Raw genomic sequence first — 26,574 nt, 5'->3', positions numbered from 1 at the left:
TAAATGATTTGTATAACCATTTGATAGAAAAAAAAGACGCTTATTATTATATTCAAAGTCGATAACAATACTCCTAGGCAAAATGGGTCAAATTCACCCTTAAAGTGTGGAGGAGGGGGTAAAAGGCTAAAAGTTAATTATGCGATAATACATAGAAAAAGATGCCTTCTATGACGTTATTGATGTCGTAGATTATAAAAATGAGTGTAAAAATGGTTCATCACCAGTGTAACAGGGATATTTTTAGAAATTCCTCTTTAGTGTTTGAAGTGGGAGGGGTTATCTCCGAAAAACAATGACAGAAAAAATTCTAAAATACTCCTATTTTAGCAAGTAAGGTGTCCTTTCTAGGGTTTTCTAGGTCGTAAATAAAAAAAAATGGAGAGAATGGACTTAGAACCTACAAAAACTAACACCTATGCTATTTAGTGTCAAAAGCAAAACAACGGAAATCGTAATAATATTAAAGAAGTTTTTTCTATGAGGACTAGGATTGGTAACAGGTAACAGATTTTGTTGCCAAACTTGTCAAGTTTGCCCTCAAAATGTGAATGGGGAAGACAAAAAATATAAATCATGAAATCATGATTGGAAGGAATAACTTTTATGGAGCTATTGGCGATGTAAAAACGAAAAAAACAAAACAAAAAACGGAAAGAAAAATAACATGTCACCCGCGTGATGTTCTATCAGTATCAATTAAACTCAGTAATTAGTCCTTCATCTTTGAAATTACACCAACCAATACTATTGATTTCTATTTACTAGCCTCCTGAATAGTTTCACACAATGCCATCTAAAAGAGAGGTATGCGCATTATAATTCTGTTGATCAAACCTTGGTTGAAACCTTAAATTTTTCTTGATTCTAAATTTAGACCGTGGCAGTGACTTACGGTAATCGTATGAATACTTTGCTTCATTTGCCTGATTCTTTTGAAAAATATAATGTGCGTGCTAGAAAAAAAGTGGGTCTATTTTTTCTGACTCTCAGGGCAAAAAAGGGACCACAAAGAGACATAGCTTATTAAATTACTAAATATTAGCTTACTAAACTACTAAATAGCTTACTAAATATTTCTACTAAAGTAATTAAGTCAATACTTAATTCCATTATTTCTCCCTTAACGAAACTTATTAACATATCCTTTCAGCGTTGTATTTTCCTAAGTACACTCAAGCGCGCTCGAGTCATCATATTACATAAGGGGGGGGGACATTAAATGAGCCAGCCAACTATTGGCCAAGTTCTTTGTCGTCTGTGTTTAGCAAAATATTTGAGAAGACGATGATTTCTTGTCTTAATAATTTCTTTACTTCTGAAGACTTTTTTTCACGAGTTCTTTTTTAGCTTTCCAACTCATACTTTAACTGAACTTTTTTGCTAAACTGTATTGAACTATGTTAATTCTGTTCACAAGACACCCGATGTATTTTTGCTGCTTCTTTTCTGAATGTTCGTGATGCCTGTTATTCTTTAACCCACAGTGTTCTTCTATTTAAATTTTCTCCTTTTGGCGTAGGAGGTAGTGCGTTTTATTGGTTCAGGTCTTTCATGTCTGGTAGGATAATTTCTGTTGATCCGCTTTTTCGCTCACCATCAAGTGTTGACCAGGGGATCCCTCAAGGGTCAGTTTAAGGGCCGGTACTGTTTTTAATTTATGTAAATGACCTAATCCTTGCAGTTAGAAATAAAATCGTCTTTATTGCTGTCGTCTATGTCGTCCAAAATTCTCCCGTACTCATAACCATAGTTTGCATACCTCGGATTTTCTTGTTACTTTTACCGATGGTACTACCCTTATTACTTCTGGAAGAACAGAGGATGAGATTCGTGCAAAGTTAGTGGACCTCTTCGAGAGTTTCATTTTGGTTTGATGTTAACTCTCTTGCCTTAAATGTTTCTAAAACTAGTTTTTTCTCGTATATCTCAGGCTTGTCCTCAATTATGTGAAATTCCAATATCCAAAGGCTTTATTAGTAGACCAAAGGATGGCCATGTCCGTTTCCTATGTATCCTCCTAGATGAAAATTTATCTTTTAAACACCGTATTGATTTGATTAAAGTGAAGGTATGCAGAAAACTCGGTATTCTATGAAAACTCAAACATATTTTTCCAGGACCAATTCTAATAATCCCATTTCATAGCTTAATTCATTCTTATGTTTCCGGCAACTAAACCGTTACTTGATATTAAAAAACTTTATATTCTTTCCTGTGCGTCTTTCACTTTTCTTCAGCTCCATGGTGATATTCCTAGGTCCCTTAGGTTCACGTCTTGTTTTGTATCTGATCGGTCAAATTATCAGCTCCGTAGTTCTCTAAATATCCAAATTCGGCATATACCAACAATAAGATCCGATTTTAATCCTTTTGTTGCGTGTCATTTGACATGGAACACCCTTCCCCATTCGGCTCGAGAATGTCACTCGTTTGGCACCTTCAAAAGACTAGTATTTTTTTTTTTTCATGTGACTAATTTTCCTTACTTTTGCCTGAATAAATTGCTAATTTTTTCTGAATAAACTTTACTCTATAGTTTTTATTAATTAATATTTTCTTTTATTCTTCTTTTTGCTCTTCTTTCTGTGACTATGATTATAAGTGTTTGTTTTTTTTTGTGCCCTATGCGCAGCCTTTCTCGTGGCTTAATTTTGTGTTTTGAGTGGTTGGCAAGTTTTTCATTTAATTGTTTTTCGTTTCTGTTTTTTTTTTTTTTCTGTATAATCTGATAGTGACCAGTGGATTGTAGAAGGGTATGAAGATCACCTATTTGATTTGAGAATAATATGCAGAGAAATGAATTATGTTATGCTACTTATGCTATGTTATGCTTGAAAAGTCAAATTTATTCGGAAATTGTGAAGGACTGAGAAATATAATGAATGGGATAATGGCTCCCTTAGAATAAAACACGGAAGAAGCTCTAAAAGTGGGAACAGCGATTCTTGATGGTATGGTCGACAAGTTAGTAAAGGATTATCTTTTCAGAAAGAAATCACAAGTAACCCTCATGACAGCCAAGAGAGCTAGCTTACCTGACATAAAGAAAACTTAAAGAAAACTTCCACCACCCATTACCTTGTGCACTTAATGCATACCATCGTAAGTAACCTTGATAAACCAAATGTCTGGCTGAACCTTGTCTTAGTTGATTTCCAAAAAGCTTTTGACCTGGATGACCACACCACCCTAATTCGTTAACTACAGGTTAACTTTAAACTTGATCCTCTGTTATTAAATATTGCTCTATCGTTTCTTTCAAATTAATTCTAATCTGTTAAATACACAAATATTTTCTCTAAACTTCTCCAGGAGTATTTTGGAATTACTCAAGGAATCTACTTGGGGCCACTTAGTTCTAGTCATGATTAACGATTTTGTTAAGGAATTTCCCCATAGGTGGAAATATGTGGATGACTTGTCGATCCTCGAAGTATGTCACAGGAATATTAAAAGTGACCCCCTTGAAATTCTAACCCACATTTCGGATGAAGCTAAGAACCTAAATATGAAAGTAAATTCCACTAAATCAAATATAATGACGATAAATTTCTTGAAAACTATTCCTGCCTTCCTTGACCCTATCCCCCCAGATATTTCTGTGTCTTCCTTTAAATTACTTGGGGTTACAATTTCCTCTAATTTAAAGTGGGATATCCACGTGAAAGATATTGTCCGTAGAGCTAATGCGCCCATGTCTCTCCATAAGCTCTTGAATAAATTTAAAGTCCCCCCATCCCATTCTTTATGGATTTATACTTCCTTTGTCCGCCCGCATCTTGAATATGCTTGTCCAGTTTGGCATCCTGGCATCTCCCGTGATGAATCAGATAAAATTTAATCTATTCAAAAAAGAGCCCTAAGAATAATTTTTAAAGAGACTTTGGTACCATATTCATTCCTTCTAAAAAAAGGCCGAGCTGGAAACTCTTGAGCACAGGAGAGGAACGTTGTGCCTCCGTTTTGCAAAAAATGCAATAATAAACCCTCGCACGGAAAACATTTTCCCCAAAAGACACTCCCCATCCAGACACCACCTGCCACGTACTGTTTCTGAACCCATCCCTATCTTGTCCCCCATCCGTTGTTTAACCTCCAGGTATGAAAAAACCTTTGTCCCCTTCATTACTGATCAAATAAACCTCTAGTTTTTTATTGTTTTTTTTTTTTGTACTGGTGATACTCATGCTGGTATCCGTTTGGTTCTTCCCTTCCCTCCCCTTTTTATATACTCTCTTTTAAACCTTTTTAGCACTATTTTTATCTCAAATTTTTTTTTTGGTTTTGTTAGAATTTGTGCCTTTTTAACTTTCTTACATTTGGCAATTTTTGTTTTTTAGACTAATGAATGGCTTTGCCTTTCTGATATTGTTGTTTTTGGTATTGTTTAGCCAGTTTTTAGTTATTGTGCTATTTCTATGTCTTTTTTTATTATATGACCCCGAAATGCGAATTCGGCCCTTCGGGGCTTGTGATAGTCATTTTTTGAAATAAATATCTTATCTTATCCTAGATCCTAGCCTAATCTTCCCAAAGTTCTTGGTGTTTGCAAAGCGTTCAATCATACCAGAAAGAGACTGCTTCAAACACGAATTATGTGCTTTTCCTTCGTCACTCTTCCACGACGATAGGCTCATGAGGAGATCAAACAGGCCCGATCTTGCAAAAGCTTTATTTGAAGCTTGTAAAGACGTAGCTAACCTGTGATCAAAAAGGAAGAACAACTAAGACCCCACCTTCACGTTTTGGATGGTGGAGCTCTTCTTCATAGACTTCAGTGGAAGATTGGAAGCTGTTTTTCATTGATATTCGACCAGTATTTGGCATTTAACGAAACGCAGTACCTACACCCTACAGTGTTTTTTCACGAATATGATGGAGGACCTGAAACAAAAGACCAGACACAAAGCAGACGTGTAAAATTTAACGGAAGAAAGGTACTGTATACTGCAGATACATATCTTCAAATGCCCACCGACAAATTTCTATTCAACAAAAAAAAAAAAAAAGGCAAGGTTGATCCGCAAGCTCGGTGAAAGCTTATGTGAAAGGAGGATCGAAGTTATTCACGGAGAAGGTGACGCGGGTGCGAAGATCGTTAAAATTATTGTTGAGAAGTCTAGTATTCTTCCTACTATGCTAGTTGGTGATGATACAGACTTATTCGTTCTTTTATTGTTTCATGCCAATTGCAATTCCAACACGATATATTATTCTCCAGAAGCGAAACAAGGGGGTACAAGTGTTGCGTGGGATATACACATGATGAAAACTAGCCTAGGAACAGAATTCTGTAATTCCATGTTTTTCTGCCATGCACTATTTGGCTTAGACACCACTTATCATACACATAATGTTGAAAAAGGAAAGGCTATGGATATATTTAAGGACAAGGCGTTCCGAAGAAGTTCTCAAGTTTTCCTGAAGGCAAGCACAAAGGAGGAGATAGTTGGTGCTGGAACACCTTTCCATCTACGGACTAAAAAATGATGAGACCCTAAACTCAGCTCGCTATCGTATCTTCCAAAAAGAAGGTCTCGAGATCCTCGAGAAAGCCACCCACAAGTGCATCTGCGAAGTTTCACTCGCTATGTGTCTATCATCAAGGCCAAAACCGGAGTGAAAATAGCAGTCTCGACCCTCTTCAGTGAGGATTTAGGTGCGAAGAAACCGTTTGGGTTTAAACGATGACTGATTCATTTCTGGCTCCATTGCAGCTTCTGATAGTTGTCAAGTGCTCCTCTAAGCCAAATAGCTGTAACTCAGAAGGATGCTCATACAAGAGGTCGGGTCTGGATTGCTCTATAGCATGCAAATCATGCAGAGGGATCTCCTGCCAGAATGCCATGGAGCCTGAAGACGATGATACTGCCTTAAATGCCAATGATTTTTGAAAGTGTTCTCTTTTTATCTTTGAAAAGGTGAAGAAAATTGAAACCAAAGTTATCTAGTTCATTCCCTAATTTGTATATTAATAGATTCCGCTAAATCATTAAATGAGCTATACTTTATATATCTTTAAGCCTTGGATTTTTTTTTCTTGAGCAGGATATTCGACTAAGATGTTTTCTACGCCCTAGTTCCGTCTATTCAATCTTAAAAAAGATTTTTCTCCCCTTAGGGTTTCAGCAAAAGGTAACCAATTCTACAGAAGACGGATGTAATTTATATTCCGCAGTATTGGAATTACGGGTGTTTTGTAGGTTATAAGTCTTTTCTTTTTTGTTATCTACGATCAAGAAAACCCTAGAAAGGACTCCTTGCTCACTAGAATAGCACATTTCACTGACAATAAAAACTTAACCCCTCTCAGTTCAAACTCTAAGGTAGAACTAGCGAAAAGATCCCAGTTGGTTTCCGATCACCACAAGACGGTAAACCCTGTTTTGTCTCATGGCTGGGAGTCAAGTAGATTTCAGGTTTTTTCAGGGGGGGGGGGTCATAATTTTGTGTTTGGGGCAAAGGGATAAAATATTTTTCTGTGGTCCTACTAAGAGTATACATTGTTTTTTTTTTCTTTTAATCACTCATGTCCGACAGGCTCTTTGGCTGCTACATCCGGTTTCTTTCAGCTATTTAATTTAAATGCCTGCTGGAGGTGTTTGTTTCAACGTGATACGAAGATTCATGAATTTTTGTTCTATTGAGCATTTGATAACGAGTTTCACTCTGGGAGGGGGAGGGGGCGGAACACCTAACATTAAATTGAAGTTATCAAGTATTTTGCAGTAGGTTGCATAGGTTGCATCAAGACATGGCTAATTGTAGACAGAGAAAAGCCAAGACAGATAGTTCAAGTAATTGAGAGGCAAATGTTTGAATTGAAGTTATCAAGTATTTTGCAGTAGGTTGCATCAAGACATGGCTAATTGTAGACAGAGAAAAGCCAAGACAGATAGTCCAAGTAATTGAGAGGCAAATGTTTAAATGGCTGGGACACGGATAAATGGCAGGAGTATGCATGGTTTTTCTTATTCGATAGAACCTATTTCCTACCTATGCTGAAGTCGCAACTGGGCGAAGAGGCCATATTTAATTCCCTACTTGGTCCCCATATCTTATCCAATGCAAACATCGATGCCCTGAAAAAAAAACTAATAGAAAGGTCTCTGTTATCCCAAGTGTACTGCTCTTCAACGTTTGACCAGTGAAGAAAAAATGTTTTTTTGTTAAACTTCAGCTTCTCCACAGATGTCAATAAAATCGAGGAGTATTGTCACAAATGTAACCACAAAGAATTTGCTCGGTTTATATTTGCTGTTAAATATTTATTTTACCCATTCAAATTTATTATTTACAGCAACCCATTCCAGCAGCATTAATCCCAGATGAGGACAAAAATAAAATTGTTGCTCAATGAATTATTAGCAAAATTTTGGAGTGGATTTTTTTAAACCTATGACAAATTTATGCAACCCAGCAAGGATCGATGGCCTGAAAGAGGGGATTAAAAGAGAAAGTCTTGCAATCCCAATTGCTATGATCTTCAATTTTTAAGGAATTAACAAAAAAAAATAACGTTTGGTGATGAAGGAAACAGCGAAATTGAAATTTAAAACGAACGAAGTTTATCGCTTCTAAGCCAATGTACCTTGTGTCCATAAAATTAGCGCAAATAAGCTGACTGGTGATGTTTCCCTATATTTGTAGAATTATATGGAACTAGCGCTTTACTGAAAAAAAAACAACATTAGATGTTTTGGATGTTTGTACAGTCGATAAATGAAGCCGATTATGATGTTTTTTAAAATAAAAAATAAAGCATTCTCGGACGTTAGTATACGGTTTGAGTTTGTTTAATGTGGTACGATTTGTGTGAAATCAGCCCAACTTAATAAAAGGCTCTATAATCGGTTTCAAAATCGATAATTCGTGATGATTTTGTAGAAACATCCAAAGTAAAGATGTCTTGGTGGTACTAGTCAGAACTGTGGATCAACTTCTGAAACTCACGTCATAGTTCGAAATTCTCCGTACTGCAGACATTACTACGGTGTATTTCTAGTTTTTTTTTTTTTTTTTTTTTTTTTTTTTTTTTTTTTAATTGGAAGTTTATGGTATCAGGGCTGGTAGGACAAATTAGTTACCTTTTTAATAAGACATATATTTCTTTCAGGCTGCCTAATGCCATTTCTATTACTAAAATAATATTTATTTTTTTCCTTTAGTTTTCCGAGAATTTAGTCGTATTCTAAAAGTTGCCGATACCGGAGCTGGCGAAAGGCTATTGAGAGCTTTGTAAAGCAGTGTTATTTTTTGTCTGCTAAAGATACTTGATTCTAAAGCAACATTCTTGATTTTTAAACGGGTTTTGCGTTTTCATTGTAAAGGGCTAGTTTTGCATAATCCTACAAATATAGGGAAACACCCGCAGTCAATTTATTTGGATTAACTTTATAGATATATCTAGCATAGCCTAGAAATGGCAATTTTTGTTCGTTATTACTTTTTTGCTTTTTTTTTTTTTTTATAAAAAAGAACAACTCCCTTACATCAAAGTTAAGACTCATCCTCTTTTTAAGAATCTCTATGGGTTGATGTTTCAATTTTGATACAAGATATTTTGAAGGGGATTTTGGAAATGCTGGTACTTCCTGAAAGTTTTTTTTTTCATACTTAGGCTGTGCAAAAATAGAAAGTTACCAAGGAAAAAAAAAACAATCTGCAAGGACAGGCCTTAGTCCTTTGGGTTGTCAAGGCACATGTAGATCTAAATAAAAGCGTTTCGCATTTCTGTGTCAATTAGTAGGACACGGTACTTTACTAATTCAAAATTTCATATTTACTCAAAACTATACAAACTCCGAATCCTTAGGTACCAACTTCTACCGAAAAATTTACTAGATTAAAAGCCACATTGTAAAATATCATTTATTTTAATCCCAAATGTATGTCAAAATCAGTGGATATAAATTGGCCAGTTAGGGCTTTACTTGGGATCATATTTAGGTTAACCATAAGCGATGAGTTTCATGTCCCGGATTAGTGTTGACACATTTGAGAAACAGGTTGCTAAGGCGATCCAAATTATTTAGGATAAATTATTAGTTTGGCAACAGGTAGAAACAATTAAAAATGACCAAGTTTTGTTTTCTTCTAGAATACAGGAACAAGTAGAAAAAGATATAACAATCCAATTTAATAGGTAAATACGAGCGCAACAATCCATGAAAAGTTGTCAACCATGGCTGTACGCAGGTAAGTATATAGAGAGAAGAAAAGGGTGCCCCCCCCCCAGCTTCCAATAATCATTATTTTTATAGATTTTAAATAAACACGCATAATTCCCGTCCAATTTCCCTGTTTTTACTTTTTATTGCCCCCCTCCCCAGTTCCCAAAATATATTTCCTGGCTAGTCTAATCTCCATTTGGGGTTAAAAAAGCATCGTCATAATTTTTTTTTTCCTTGTTCTATATCAATATACACCCTATTTTTTGTGTTTAACTTGTTTTCTTTTAGAAATTTTTTCGGTAAAAAAAAAAGTATAACCATTGAGCAAAATCTTGGCCAGTACGTAGGTTGAGGAGGCATTTCGGGCTCAGTCTCCTCCCAAAATCTCAAGATTTTTACTGTTTTCCACGTTATTTTACACGTTTACTATGAAACTTGGCCATTAATGGCTCCATTTTTAAATTTACCGTCTTCTCTTTCCAGCTCCCGAAATTAATTACTCGTTGAACATGTTTCGCCTGGTGAACCTGGATTTGTAGTGATGTTTTAGTTTGCCTGCGCTTAATATATACCTTTTGAGAACTTAATTTCTTTTAAATCTTTCATTGGAAGGAAAAGAAAGGTCTTGAATAAAGTGAGCCAAGGTCCCCAGTGAAATTTTTCTAAAAGAATGGACAGAACTTCAATGATTTTTCAGGGAGCGGAGATCTGGAAACCAGGTTTTCCCCAGAGAGGCTTTATATTTTTCTGAATACTGTACATTTCGTCTGAGGCTACCAAAACCCCTACCCCTCTATCTTCCACACCTTGCAACCCTTGGTTGACGCAGCTCTGGTTTTTCTGACACAAAATTCCTCACGTATTGTATATGCCCCAAATACTCAGAACTGTTCATATCTAATTGGTTATTTATATCTGCTAAAACGCAAATGGCAAAATTCGAAACATGGAATTGAGTAGACAACAATCAATTTTTTTTTTTAACAGATGCGCTTTTAAACAGCTTCGTCAAAATATTTCAAAAGAGCTGTTGGACCGACAAGATACATGGCTCTGCATAACAAACCTGGTGAAATCTAACGAAAAACGGGAAAACGTCTGTTTTTGTGTGAAAACTTATTTGTGTGAACATAGATTAACCTATTTCTGGGCTTTCAATTTAATTACATGATTCAATGGTTTGATGCTTTATTGGTGGTCTACGAGCATATGATAAGTAAAGATAATTAGATATACATATAAAAAAAAGACCGTGCAGTGCCTAAAGATACCATTTCAGAAAGTACAAATTTTAACCATCCGATTCAATAAAAATTTGATCTAAGTCCTAACTCGATGTGAATGTGAGCTAAGTTCCTTCCCATAGTCTCACAATAATTACTATTTACTCATTTCTTCTCCCATGCATTGGAATATTTATTGTGTTTTCCTGAAGTAATGCCTCATCCTACCTGACACAAAATCGTGATGTATACCAGTTGTCGTATAAAGACCATAGTACAGTTAAAGTACGGTTAGACCTTGAATAAATTTCGACAAAAATGATTTTAATACCATTCGATAGAGAAAAATGTACTTATTAACATATCTAACATCGGCACAGACGAAATGGGTTTAATTTGCCCTTAAAATTCAGAGGATGGGGGAAAAGGCTAAAAGTTGTATTTCGTGATAATACATAGAAGCGTGTGAAATGTTGGTTGAGAGCCCAATTTTTCGTGGGTTGCTAAGAACCACTACCTGAGATACAACAACTTATGATGTCCTTTATTTATCTTTCTAATAGTTTGATTTTGGCTATCTCTCAAGTAGTTTGAGGGATATATATTTGTTGTTTTGTGAACCCGCATACATCTTTAAACGCCGTTTAAACATGTTTTATGTTATGAAGATTATTACATATTTGGAATATCCTACACCAGCATTGGGTTTTAAGTGCCCCTGTACTTTTATAAAGCTTCTTAGACCGAATACATGACTAATAATAATAAAAAAAGGTCTAACACCCAATGTAGATATACCCCCTCTGTGATATATATTACCATAATTAAAATAAGATACGAATATTATTGAACTTTTATTTAAAGATTCATCAAGAAATATAAAAAAGAACTCTTCCAGAAAATTAAACACATAAAACATTCAGGTTTCAGTAATAAATTTGGAATGCTTGGACACTGAAGAGAAGTACAAGAAATAAGGTTACCATTTGGTGCCATATCGCCTCCGGACAGCGAAAACGATGTCTAAACTCTTTTTTTTTATCAGGAGAGCAAATAGACTTCAGAAAACTTTGCCAGTGGCACATTAGTATAAACTTTTCTCAGACCCAATAAATTTGGACCCACAACGTCCACCAGTATCATTTTTGAATCAATACACGCATCTCGGAACCGGCTAAACAGAGATGCATTACTGCAACTTGAACTTTAAAAAAAAGGCATGGGGTTTTCACTTTCCTCCGGTGGTATATTTATAGTATTTTTTTATTCAACGAAAAACAAGCTCACATGAGTTTTGATTTGAGTAAAACCCAATAGTTGGAGCAGGTCGTCCCCCCACCCAAACTCGACCAAATAACCTGGTTGTGCCCACGGTTTTAACCATAAGCTTACTTTAATAAAAAACGAATGATGACACTGGAAAAACACCGGATGTTAGTCATAAATTTATGAATAACGTACTAAAATTATATTATCTAGAATAAAATTCACAAATTCGTCTCCTTTCACTGAATACTTCATTTGCAGAAGACAGAAAGAAAAGAATATAACAGTTTCTAAGATGTAAGAAAGGTGTAAAGAAGAAAGAGCGAAACCCAAAAAAAACATTAATATCTGTTTCATCGCCTTGTCAAAATTGTGGCAGTTATCAACTATTTCTTATAATTAATGGGTTATAAAAACGCAACTTCTGAAGACAGAGACACACAGAAATTTCCTTTAAGAACTCCCTTAAGATATAAATTACTAAAAAGTTGAGTAGATCAAGTATATTTTAGAGTTCTTCAATCTTTGTGCGCATAAACCAAAACTGCTTGAATTTGAACTCGGAGCCAAGGCAAAAACTAACAAAATTGAGTTTCTCTCAAGACGTTTCAAAGGAAATACAAAATATACAAAAGAAATTGGGCAGAGTAGTATTTTACCAGTAAGCATACTTCAGAAACAATGAGAACATAAAAAAATGAAAGCTTTATTTTTTTAATAAAAAAATAATAAGAACCTTCGTAAACCTAATTGGAAAAGCAAATTTGATGAGCCCAAAAGTACGACTTAGCACAAAAGAAACTGACCAGGATTAAAATTTCAAACTAAAACTGCTCCACTACATCAATGTCATACCAATTAAACAATAAAATGTAAAGTTAAGTGTGGTAGAAGCAAAAATTTTCTATAACAAGCTATTTTTGCACTACATAACCGAGAGACTCGCTCTACAGTCAAAATAAAATTTGTCTTCTTCAAAATCTACAATACAAACAACTAAATGATAACTCCATGGGGATTTAATACGTTCTATTCTCGAAATTTAACTCTTTTTTTATCATATCGGGTGCTACCTGATGAAGGTCGCTTAAAAGATCCATCCGCATCACTCGGACTATCGCTTGTCGAATCAATTGCCTCGAGTGCACTGTCAAGGGAAGCAATCAAACAATCACTGTCAGTTACGTCGCTTAAACCATCGGCCCTGCAAAGGAGAGAGGTTCAGTGATATTTGCATCGTCATATACCCTTAGAAACGTCATACTGTAGTGCCGTCAAGGATTTACCGGTTGTATATATTGCTGGGTCAAGCTGGGTACTCCAAAGACGCAAGTCTTAAAATCAGCAATCTAACTACGCACAGCAAAGTTGAAAAACTAACTTTATGCACCCAATAAGCATATTTGACAAAGAAAGGTGCGTTCATTGTCAAATAATTGTTGATGCATATCAATAAAAGGTGTATTTTGGCGTACAAACGAATAATATTATATCCCTTTATTTTTTCATTAAAGTCGTTCAAAGGTTCAAGTATACATTTGGAACCTTTTTACCATTTCTGAACTTATACGTATCACCAATCTAATATTTTGTGGGTTTTTCAGTTGGTTCGGACTTATTAGTATTAGCACACTAGTTGTCAAAAAATAGCTATTCAAAAATAATGCAGCTACAAACATATCAGCGTTTAAACTTCAGTGAAATTTCAGTGTTTTTTTTTTTTTTTTTTTTTTTTTTTTTTTTTTTTTTACTTCAGTTGGCTTTTTCCAGTACAATTGTTATATGATTAACGTTAAGTCAAACGTGAAACTCATATATAGGAATTCATGTACCAGTAAAATCTTACATGTTTCGGTAGGTATGGGTCTAGCTGTAAGCAGTCTTTTCCATCCTTAAAATGATAAAAGTACTCTTAGTCACCATCTAGGGTGGCAAGAATATACTTCACAAAAACACATTTTATGCTCTCATCCCATTCTAGGACGTTTTGCTTTTCATCTAGTCCAGATGAATGGCCCAAAAGAACGATTTCTGACAGCTTATCATCTTTTCATCCGTGTAAAGTGACCTGACAATCTTCACGTTTCTTCTATTACAGCCCCAGAAAAACGGGATCGAGCAGTTTTCTGTTTTTTTTTTGTTTTTTTTTTCGTAGAGCTAATTGTTTGATACACGGTCCTTCAAGCGAGTGCCCAAAACTATCCTCAGAAAATCCCTTTGTCTAACATCTAGCATATCTCCTTTGACCTTTCGAAGCACCAACAGGTCAGAACTATCCTTGACCACTCGTCTTTGTCGTGGCCTTCAGTATTTTAATCTTAGCTCGAAGGTATATCTCCCCACTCCTCCAAACAATTGTCAATTATAAAAAAAAAAACATCTTGCACCAAGGCTATTCTACTTTTTACATCTTCAATGAATCCACCTTCCTCATTAATATCACTATTTAGACAACTAACGCTATGCACTCGATCGTTCTCGTTACCTAACGTCACCACTTCATCAACGGCTATTCCTAATTTAAGCGAATTTATCTTCCTAATTATTTGAAAAAAAACTACGTTTTCTAAAGAGTTAAAGAGGCTGAGTTACAAGGTCGAACCTTAAAACGTACAGGGATTAGGAGGCACAGTTGGGGGGCTACCACCCCCCAAACCCCCCGCTTTCGCAGCCTTTAAATATAAAAAAAAATTTCTTTAAACTGAAAGTAAGGAGCGACATTAAAACTTAAAACGAACAGAAATTATTCCGTATATGAAAGAGGCTGTGCCCTCCTCAACGCCTCGCTCTTTACGCTAAAGTTTGACTTTCTCACAACTCTTTTTTTAAACAATAAAAACTTTAGCGTAAAGAGCGAGGCGTTGAGGAGGGCACAGCCTCTTTCATATACGGAATAATTTCTGTTCGTTTTAAGTTTTAATGTCGCTCCTTACTTTCAGTTTAAAGAAATTTTTTTTATATTTAAAGGCTGCGAAAGCGGGGGTTTGGGGGTGGTAGCCCCCAACTGTGCCTCCTAATCCCTGTACGTTTTAAGGTTCGACCTTGTAACTCAGCCTCTTGAACTCTTTAGAAAACGTAGTTTTTTTTCAAATAATTTCTGCACGTTTTTGTACAGTTTATTACTTATTATTGCTTGACTAACTGTTAGCTGATCGTGTCAGGAGTTAAAGTTGGGGGCTGCCGCCCCCAAACCCCCGCTCTTGAACATTCTTGTGTTAAGGCTTTTAATTCCTGAATACTCAAATCACGTCGTACAGGGTGCCTCCTAATCCCTGTACGTTTTAAGGTTCGAACTTGTGACTCAGCCTCTTTAACAGCCCCCCAACTGTGCCTCCTAATCCCTGTACGTTTTAAGGGTCGACCTTGTAACTCAGCCTCTTTAACTCTTTAGAAAACGTAATTTTTTTCAAATAATTTAAAAAAGAAACTGAGTTTCTTTTCAAAGTATATAAAAAAGTTGCTCTGATGGTGAATCAAACCCGGGTTTTCCGCCTGAAAGTCTGGAGTATCAGCCGCTGGACTATACAAACACAGTAATAATTGTTGTTTAGCAAATGGAAGCTATTTTCGACGTAAGCAAATTCCCAAAAATCTTGATATGTGGTTTTTGGAAAACAGGGAAGGAGTGATCAGATTGTACTGAAATTTCGAGGATAAGCTCCCAGGCCCCAGGAAAGCTTATCCTCCAAATTTCAGCCCGATCAGACAACGTTAAAGGGGGGGTTCTGGTGGGAAAAATTAACATGGGCTATTATAGGAAAACGAGGTTTTTCGTAAATGTAAAATGGGGGGATAATTTTTTCGGTCTGAAAATACAAAAGACCCTAACAGGTCGAATTCTGCTTCGAATGAGTCCTCATTCAACCGGATCCGTTGCCAACTGTGGCCTGTAAGCGTGGCTAAAAAAAAAAAAAAGAAAGGAACTTTAATTGGATATATTTGGTTTTTTTAAAAAAGGGACATAGTTAGCGTATTACGCTTAAATTTCGAGTAGACGTGCTCAGACATTAGGAACGATTAGCATTTAAATTTCAGCCCAATCGGATATCGGTCATGAGTGTATGTGGTTTGAGGGTTCACACTTCCGACTCAGTTTACCCCATGAAGATAAAGTTAGAGGAGGATGAAATTTTGCAAGTTTCTTAGTTTGAGCTTGGGCTACAAAATGTGATTACTGCCGTCTCTCTGCGACCTCTAGGACCTGAAATCGCTTAACATTGTGGTGGGTCGCCTCTTTATAGAGGCACAAGTGTGCCTCCTTGATATTAATTTTCAAGCCTAAACCCGCACCCTCAACTCTCAAAACCTTCCAAAAGCATAAGCTACATAGCACAGAAATTCCATATAGACACCACATAGTACAAAATACACAGAACACAAAATTTAAGACACATACACGCCACACAAAACACAAACATGCGCCATGCGGCAAACGCATATACCTCACAACACCCGATACACACAAACGCCGCACAAAACACAAACATGTGCCTCGTGGCAAATGCATGTACCTCACAACACACAATACATACATACGCCACGCAGCAGACAATACACAAAAATGTCACGAAACACACACCTGCACGCCATAACTCTTAAATACCTCACGTACACGCGACAAAATACATACGCTGCAATACACGCCAGACATCGTATAGCAGGCGTTTACACACAAGGCCACACAAAGGTCACGCAAAAGAAAACATACACACACGACAGACATCATACACCACATATACATACCGCAAAATACACCAACATATTCCATAAGACGCAAACAAGATACAACTCAAGGACACAGCACAAAATACATCACACGCAGAGACTACACAATACACACGCAGCGTAGCACAAACACAAGTGTCGCACAACATAACATACAGATTCTTCACAGCATACAACGCCCACGACGTTGACTAAAACACATCAGAAAACACACAACTGCCCCCCAACACACACACACACAGTACAGAACGCACAAAAAGCAAAAAGACGCCGTACGACACACACACAAAAAAAACTGTCGCACATACTCACACACAAAAACACGCTACACACACAAAAACTGACTAGAAACTTAAAGTTGGCGTCAATGCAGGATCTCTCTGTTATATATCATAGTACTTACATATCCAAAGGTGGTCGATTCCCAGTAGGATCTTCAGTAGAAGTCGATGGGAGGCTGTCTTGACTGGAATCGGACAATCTATGCCGAACACCGTAAAGCTCTACGCCTGAAACTTCGACGATTTTTTGGCCTTCAGTTGATCGGCATAAAACATAAACAACCTTATGGTCCTCACGAGTACCTAATATTAGAAAACTCGGCTTTAGTTTATTCTTTTCTTTCAACAAACTGATTTCTGAGGCTTAGGAAACCAAATAGTATCCTAAAATTCATATACAGTCGATCATACTCGGCTAAAAACTGTGAAAATATTTGACGAAAGCTTCACCCAAATTTATATTCGAAAGCGTGATGGTATTTTTTCCATTTTAAACATATTTTATCTAAAGTTTAACCATTTTTAGGAAGTACATGAATGGTATAAAAGATAAAAGCAAGAGAAAAAAAAATAATACTGGAAAATTGAAAAGAGAACAAATACACAAACCCCTCCCAAAAAACATCGGGGTACACGCCTAAATGAAACAGTCGATATCATTACTAAAGATCTTGACGAGTTCAAGAGGGGCTTCCCTAGGCAACCACTTTTTTTTACTGCTTAAGCAGAAAGATTGATAACCAGTAAAAGTCAGATTCAGGCATAAGATAAAGGGTGGATCGAGTCTTTATAACTTCAAATGCACCAATTACCTCCTACGCAAACGAAAAGCATTTACAATAACGAGAGCTTTGATCTATTGAGCTTTCAATTACATATTAATTGAATGGAGCACACAATCTTTTGCCGTTCTAACAAGGGAGAAGCCTCGTTTTGAAAGTGTAAATTGACATTATACAGTCAACGAAAGACTTGGATACAAGAAGTAAGACAAGTCAAAAGACGAGAAAAAATTAAATAAACAGGTGGCAATTGAAAAAAAAAAATTCTTTTGTGATTCTATTTTTTGTATTTGATTTTTCTTCTTGTATATTTAATATTTTGTTCTGTGTTTTCCTACCTGTATTTTAATCAATATAGTTTTAAATTAACTTGCATTGATGACACTTGGACAGATTTTTTTATTATTATTATCTATATTAAAAAATTTATAATTTTTCACAAAGAACGTGAGGCATAAGTAAGAGAATCAATTGAAAACAATACGTCCAATATATCGAAATCATCTTTTAAGCTTTTAAAAATTTTATCATTAATAGAAAGCATGGGTTTCTACCTGTTGCCGATGCTTTATATTCTTTTACTTATTTCTTTTATTCTTTTACTTATATTTACTTATACTTATTTTATACTTACTTATACTTATATTTACTTTTACTTATACTTATTATTTTACTATTATATTCTTTGACTTGTTTTATTGATTTAATTTTTTACCACTTCTTTTATTTATCGCTCGGACTACTGCCTTGCGAAGTAGGATCAATGTTGCAACAAATGAAAAAATAATCATCAGTAATTTTTATACTCGTAACTTTTACAACTAAAATATACAACATCTAAAAACAAGTAAACCCTTTTTACAGAGGGGAAAAAACTAAATAATAGATAAACATAAAAGCATCATCATTCAGACAATGAAGCTAAGCTCTGACAGGAGTCGAATTTCGTTTCGCAAGTCATTCAACGAAAAAGTATATCATCGAATACTCGGTTTGCGTCTATTTCAATTAAAAATTAAAAAACTTTGCTTCCCTGTCCAGCAAAATTGGGTTTAAAACAAGCAAAAGCTAGTTATTTTACCGTGTTAATCACCTTTGAAAGTATTCAGGTGTTCATAAAAAAGTCTAAGCTCCCTTATTTTGCTTGCCTCTCTAGCTTTTTTAAACGTTAATGGTAATAAAGAAAAAGGGAAGTAAATAATTTTTTCTTGACGCATTTACATCATGAGTCTTTAAATTTACATATATTTTTTAAACCTCTGTAGCACTACTCTAAAAAAAAATTAGATACGTGAATTCGCCCAATAATAACATCACAAAGGAAATGTACCATTGACTAAACCCAAGCAAATATCATTCTTAACTTTATGGATTTTGTTTTTAATTCTCAATTACTTTCATGTCCAATCACGTTTTGTATGATTGGATTCAATCAAATGCAATCAAATAGCATGCTATCAGCTAAAATGAGTCAACCAAAGAAATCGATGCTATGAAACCATAACTTCAATGCAACCAATCAAATTAGACCTATATAAACTATTACATAGTCTGTGTAAGTAGGAAAGCAAGTAGGAATATGTTTCATATCCTTAGCAGTTACATTTATTATTATCCACTTATGAAAATTAGTTGTTATTCTAATAAATTTAATTTCTCCAGGATTCTTTCCGAAACTGGAATCCAAAAGGGTTTATACTAAAATAAAAAAAAAGAAGAATAAAACAGAATTGAGTTGACACATTTTGCTTTTAATCAGATATACGAGCCAGAAGTCAAATAGTGACGTCGCTTACTAGTTTAAACTTGATAAAACGCACGGTGTTCTGTCAGACAAAGCCTAACATCCGGGCGATCAAACCAGGGATGGAAAAATAAGAAATGTTAGGTTCAGTTTTTTTTTAACTAGTTTGTGTTTACTGTAATGTTCTATAGAATTCAAATCAATTACGCATTTTTACCTACAAATAGCAAGCATGGTATCTTCATGGAAGGGTGTTTGTCTTCTGTGGCCTTTTTTCAATGTAATCTGGCCCTCATGCTATTTTGAGGTGAGCCAACGTCATCCAAACAATAACTGTTTTATTTATGCTTCAAAACAAAATCAAATACCTATATTAGGTTCAGATAATAAAAATGGTCAATAATTAAATAAGTAATGAGCTTAGTTAGAAAAATTAGACTTTCGGTCGACAACACCACGTTAAATGTAAATTTATCATGCATTAAATCTTCAAGGGAAAAGTCGATAAGCATGGAAAACACAGAGTTTGACCAATCTTTTTCCCATGTTTTCCTTTTATTACTATCCTAAAAGGGTGGAGTCCATTTGCCTTCGATATTATGGTGAAGTAATTTCCTTCTCTTTTTTCATTGGGATATCGATTATTTGGAACTCTAGATAGTTTTTATCTCACTACTTTAAGGAAATAAAGTTTGTTCGATAATTAGTAGGATTAAAAGGCCGAACTGATTAGCGTTTTATATGCAGTAAACAAGATTATTCAAGGACCTCACAAAATAATTTCAGCCTTTTGATTTTGAGGACAAAAAGAAGACTGAATTCAGAAATCTACTTTTGTAGTAATACAAACTTAATGGTAAACAATCGTCGTAGTCATGAGAGAGTAAACCGAGGGAAAGAAGGAGTAAGAGAAGGAAGGAGAGAAAAAGAGAGGGAAAGCGAGGAGAGGGGGTGTGGGAGAGGAGCGAAGGGAGAAGGTGGAGAGAAAGTAAAAAATGAGTGACACAGTAGAGACAGAGAGGGAAGTAGAGAGAAAAGAAAGGGCAAAGGAGAGGGAAAAGGGAGAGAATTGAGAGAGAAGGGAAAACAGAAAAAGAATAGTGCGAGCGAGCAAGAGTGAGAGAAAGGGAGAGAGGAGAGGGAGATAGAGGTGGGCGGGGAGAAAGGAGAGGAGAGAGAGCAAGAACGGGCGCAGTAGTAGAGATAGCGAGAGAAGTGGAAAGAAGAGAGAGGGCGAGGGAGAGGAAAAAAGGAGATAATTGAGAGAAAGCGAAAGGGGAGAAAAAAAGTGCGAGCAAGGGAGAGTGAGAAGGTGAGAGAAGAACAGAGAGAGAAAGAGGGAGAGATGAGAAGAGAGAGATGGAAATAGGAAAGGAGAAAAGACCAGACATGAACGAGGAAAGACAGGCAGCGATACAGAAATAACAGAGGGAGAGAAACCAAGATGATAGATAGGGAAAGGGTTAGAGAAAGAAGAGACGGGGAGGGAGGAAAGCGATGAAACTGAGGGGGGAGAGGCAGACAGGCGGAAGAAAGAGGGGATACAGGGGCAGAGATGTAGAGCATAGATGGGAAATAGGAGGGAGGAAAAGAAAAGGAAACTGACAGAGGAGATATGGATCCCTTACGCATGGAGTTACCCGATTACTGGATGCAGTTACTATGGACAGATATTCAAATTTTAGGGAAATAGGACGTACAATTTCCCAGGGAAGGCGTGTTATGTGGCGTGATAAACTGTATCCACTTTTCTCAAAATTCTACTTGGTATCATTAGAAACATTGAAAGGAAATTGCTCTTTGTTCTTTCAAAAGACTAAATGGGTTTCAAGTCAAGACTGAACCCACACACGACAAATGTTTTTATTTCGGACTTTAACTACATGATTCTATCAATTCAAATGTAAGATTTAATTATCACTTTTTTTTTCTTTTCTTTTTTTAAACCAAAATCTAGCAGGTAAATACCTTTTTCTTTAAACGATGCCAATTGGAGTCCTTCTATCTAGGATCAAACTTATGCTTTTACTGGTATTAAATTAAAAAAAAACAAATTTTTTAACTGAAAGTAAGGAGCAACATTAAAACTTAAAACGAACAGAAATTATTCCCTATATGAAAGGGCTGTCCCCTCCTCAACGCCCCGCTCTTTACGCTAAAGTTCGACTCTTTCTCACAACGCTATTTTTTTAAACAATAAAAACTTTAGCGTAAAGAGCGAGGCGAAGAGGAGGGGACAGCCCTTTTCATATACGGAATAATTTCTGTCCGTTTTAAGTTTTAACTCCTTACTTTCAGTTAAAAAAAACTTGTTTTTTTTAATTTAATTTTTGAACGTTTTTGAATTAATACAGGTTTTGATCTTTGCTAACTGTACATGAATAATTAAAAAAAAATTTGCATATTAATTTTACTTTTATTTGGTTATATGGCTTTCTCGAAAGTTGTTTAATTTTATTTAAGTACGTTTTTATTAGTAATAAATATACGTAACTTACGAATTAATTTACGTAACGAACTTCTATATTCATATATTTTTAATACGTATATTAGGGGGTTCGCCCCCTAGTCAATACCTCGTTCTTTACGCTAAAGTTCGAATTTTGTTTCAACTCTTTAAAAATGACCCCTTAATCACAAAGGTCATTAATTAGAATAAATGGCTCTTATGAAAATAATAAAAAAATATTTGGCTTAAAGAGCAAGGTATTGACTAGGGGGCGAAACCAATCATATAGGTAGTAATTACTGTTCGTTTTAAGTTTTGATGTTGCTCCTTATTTTCAGTTGAAAAACTTGTTTTTTTTTTATTTAATTTCAGATCGTTTTTTAAACAATGCTGGGAAAAATTGCTATGAAGGTTCATAGCAATGAACCTTCCCCCATGAAAACTTCCTCCAACATAACCCCCGATCCCCCCTACTACCAGAAAAAAAATCCCCCCTGAAAACATCTTTATACTTCCCAATACCAATACTATATGTAAAAATTGGGTAAAGTTTATATCTTTCAGCCCTCCCCCCGGAAAATTTGGGGGATTAAGTCATCCTAAAAGACATATTTATTATATTTTCAACCATTTAGAACAAAATGGCTATCTCAAAATTTTGATCGGGTGACTTTGGGAAAAAAATGACCGTCGGAGGGGGCTTAGTTGCCCTCCAATCTTTTGGTCACTTAAAAAGGGCACTAGAATTTTTAATTTCCGTTTGAATGAGCCCTCTCACGATATTCTAGGACCACTGGGTCGGTACGATCACCCCTGAAATATATATATATATATATATATATATATATATATATATATATATATATATATATATATATATATATATATATATATATATATATATATGTATTCTTTGAAAATCACGAGCCGAAAAACACTCCGCAGCATCAGTATCATTTTTCATACGTATCAGTATCATGGTATCATTTTTCATCTATTAAAAGACACAATCTATTACGCTTTGTTTTTTTATTAATGTCAATAATGTTGTTGTCGTAGAAAATTCGAAAACAGCTCATTCGATTGGAAATTGAAAGGGTCAGTACCCTTTTTAATAGTTGAAAGTGATTAGAGGACAACTAGCCCCCCTCCCACACCCACACCCTTCCACACGCCCAACGCAATACGTTTGAATTGTTTTTACCTTTCTTACTTTCACAAATAAAAAATCATCAAAACCTAAGGAAGAAATCTCAGTATATGTCAATTAAACTGACAATTCATTGTCATTTATTTCTTTGTAGTTTTTTTTTTTTTTTTTTTTTTTTTTTTTTTTTTTTTTCAGTAAAGCGAAAATTGTGTTATTGTCTTGAGAAGGCATGGGGGTTATCAGCCCTACTCATGTTAATTTTTGCTCTTTTTGAGTTTGACTCGGCCATTTACGATAATTTCTGTTCGTTTTGAGTTTCATTTATTCATTGATAGTGATTTGTGGTAGTTTTACGCTTGGAAGATTATTTGACTTTATTTTTACTCATTCTTGGCTTAATGGAGCTCTTCACTTTTTTTGAAAAACTTGTCTTATGGAAATTTTTTTAAATTACTTTCTGTTCGTTTTTTATTGACATAGGCTTTTTCATGGAAAAATAATATTTTATATCTTTTCAGTTTCTTTCTATAAGAATCCATAGTATGGGTTGCTATTTGTGTGTTGGAGAAACTTTTTCAACAGTTTTTTATCCTGACACACAGTATTTGTTAATTTCATTTTGCAGCTTCTGAAGTTGACCTAAAAAATAAAACTTAATATCATTCCCAATGTTAATTTTTGCTCATTTTGAGTTTGACTCGGTTATTTATTGTATGATTTAAATGAACAAAATACTTTTAAAAAGTTTTAACTTTTTTAACTTTAATAAATAAAATATAATTAAAACTTTAAGGAATATATATCAGTATTTGTATACTAAGCTGACTATCCATTACCTTTTTTTCAGTAAAGTGCAAATTATGTTCTGGTCTTGAGAAGGTATATGGGTTGTCAAAGACATAATTTCCAGACCTTTCAACTACGCTGTAAAAAATTGCTATCTCAAAATTTTGAATAGATGTGTTTTAGGAATTGATGGGTGTGGGGGGGGGGGCTTGTTGCCCTCCAATCACTTTTGAATAATAAAAAGGGCACCAGCCCTTTCAATTTCCAATCGAGCGAGCCTTTTTGAAGTTTCAACGACAACAAATGGCTATCTCAAAATTTCTATCAGATGCATTTCGGGAAAATACGAGGTTTGGGGGTGGGGGTACCTACTCTCCGATCACTCTGAATCTTAAAAAGGGCACTAGAACTTCTGATTACCAATCCAATGAGTTCCCTCCGAAGTTTATACGATCACTCTTTTTATATATACCTTATATGCCACAAGGGCATAACCTACAACCCTTGCCATGAGGGTTGGGGGGGGGGGGGCTGTTATCCACGAAGATAAAATAATTACCTGACCTTTCAATTACGTTGAACAAAATAGGTATTTCAAAATTTTGATTGGATGTGTTTGGGGAAATGGTGGAGGGGGATTAGTGGCCCTCCAATCACGTTCGACTATTAAAAAGGGCACTAGCCCTTTCGATTTCAACTGGCAATCAAAATTGGAACACATACACCTTTGACATCTAACAACATTAGTTCTGGTCAGTGCTCAAGGAACCTGAACAACACCATATAATAATACATATTCAAAAGACTAATTTCCTCAGTGTTTTTCAATAAAAAGACAGCGAGATTTCAAAAACTAAATACGACACATAGTCTATCAGTATATAGTTGCATAATAACTTATTCACTAGAGTGTTTCCCACGTAAGAGGGGGATTGTTCGTGGATGTGAGAAATAGAATTTCTGAGAATATTAAGTCGTTAAATATACCGTATATTGATAATATTTAGTAATGTGTTACGAGTTTAATGATGAGAATATCTTCTCACCAACTGGAATTGTCTATTTCCAAATAGGAGTTACACATTTTGTGTAGGTGCTATATACTCTTGGTTCTCTTAATTTCTTTTGCTTTATCAGTGTTGTGGTAACTACATTATCTACCTACATATCTACTGTTTACACACAAGAGACTAAATATCAATGAGGAGAAACTAGACGTTTAAAAACTTCTCCCTCAAAGAAATAGTTATAAATATTTAATATAGGTTACAGACACTCCTAAAATAAGTATATATAAAGACTTGATACATACTGGGAAAATGTGGCTATTTAAAAAGGGGTCACTTAAGAAGCACACTAAAAAAATATATACATACAATTCCAGTAGTAAATGTAGTGATTACGAGACATAATAATTGCCCTAAAAAAGGGATAACTTCAGAAAACAATGGTAGTGTTATAAAATTTATGCACGAACAAGATTTATGCATGAATCTCATTTAGTGCTAAAACTACTGAGCCAGGCTTACCGCAAGTAGATGAGCAGCAAGTCTTGTTGCCACTCTTGGAAAGAGAATTTTTGACCTCCCCCCCCCCATCTATGACGTACACACCTGTAAGAAGTAGGACCTATGTCGGTTTACCAGTAAAATATTGCCTTGCAACAGGCAAGCAACGCGTCAAAAGATCTTCATCAATGTTTGATCAAAATTGATGCACTACAATAAAATAGCAATGGACTTACCAAGTAAGGATGGGTTGATGAGTGGTACTTCAAAGCTTTCAGGCAACACAATATTGTTATCATCGAGGCTCAATACATCCGAAGAAGTGTCAATGTCGTTCTTCTCTCTGGTATAAGAGCTATCCTTTAAGTGAACAACCTCAACTTTATTGAAATATAAGATGAAGAGGAAAGGCTCCTTGTAGGCTAAAAAAAAATACAATACATACATTCAGCCCTCTATACGATTTCAGCCGTGTTAAACCAGTCGTATGTGGGAAAAAAAGACAAGAAGAACAAAAACAAAACAGAAAATAGTTAACTTTTTTCGAATAATAAATGTCCTAATTAAATCACACTGAGAAGATTTTGTTATTGATTTTAAGTTATCCTTAAGTGAGGCATCCGTTTTGCTATAAAAATAATACAATTTCCTTCCATGATGCCGAATTTTTTCGGATGTTTTCTGTTTCCAATTAAATAAAAAAAACAAGTTTTTTAAACTGAAAGTAAGAAGCGACCTTAAAACTTAAAACGAACAGAAATTATTCCGTATATGAAAGGGGCTGTCCCCTCCTCAACGCCTCGCTCTTTACGCTAGTTTTTTATTGTTTTAAAAAATAAAGTTGTGAGACAGAGTCAAACTTTAGCGTAAAGAGCGAGGGGTTGAGGAGGGGACACCCCTTTCATATACGGAATAATTTCTGTTCGTTTTAAGTTTTAATGTCACTCCTTACTTTCAGTTTAAAAAACTTGTTTTTTTATTTAATTTCTGATCGTTTTTTAGTTAATTCAGCTTTTATTCTGGCTCACCGTCATTTAAGTAAACAAAATTTGCATAAAAATTTTACTTTTATTTTGCTAAATGGCTGTCTCTAAACTTGGTCATGATGTAATTTACAAATTAACTTACGTAACTAACTTCTATATTCGTAAACTTTTCTTCTAGCGAAAAATACAAAGTTGCAGATTTTTGCAGATATGAGCTTGAAACCTATGAAATAGGGTTTTCTGATACGCTGAATCTGACGGTGTGATTTTCATTAAAATTCTTTCACTTGTAGGGGATGTTTCCCCCTCTTTAAAAAATCGGGTAAATTTTCTCAGGCTCGTAGACTTTGATGAGTAATACTAAACTTAATAAAATTTACATATTTAGAATCAACATTATACACACATTCTTTTGATACATTTAATGATATCAGAATTCCGTTTTTGATAGTGTAGATCTCTTTTTAGCCACATTGCTTGTTTTTTTATTGTTTTTTT

The 26,574-nt window shown here is 35.1% G+C and overlaps 1 protein-coding gene across 3 annotated transcripts in view; it reads right to left on the bottom strand.

The window, feature by feature from the left end:
* Positions 1 to 11,216: 11,216 nt before the first annotated feature.
* sti (citron rho-interacting kinase sticky) overlaps positions 11,217 to 26,574 on the bottom strand; it is a 157,328-nt gene continuing 141,970 nt past the window's right edge. For all 3 annotated transcript variants that reach the window (XM_089089600.1, XM_089089601.1, XM_089089602.1), the window contains 3 exons: positions 25,327 to 25,512; positions 16,794 to 16,974; positions 11,217 to 12,869 (listed from right to left, as the gene is read on the bottom strand). In XM_089089600.1, the coding sequence (XP_088945726.1) occupies positions 12,695 to 12,869; positions 16,794 to 16,974; positions 25,327 to 25,512 (542 nt within the window). In that variant the 3' untranslated portion in view covers positions 11,217 to 12,694. The remainder of the gene's footprint in view (positions 12,870 to 16,793; positions 16,975 to 25,326; positions 25,513 to 26,574) is intronic.

Source organism: Artemia sp. Qi Xiang Cuo, chromosome 5, assembly GCF_049724085.1.
Source record: "Artemia sp. Qi Xiang Cuo chromosome 5, ASM4972408v1, whole genome shotgun sequence".
NCBI lineage: Eukaryota > Metazoa > Arthropoda > Branchiopoda > Anostraca > Artemiidae > Artemia > Artemia sp. Qi Xiang Cuo.
Note: the sequence above shows the minus strand (reverse complement) of the source record. Positions and strands in the feature narration are given on the sequence as shown.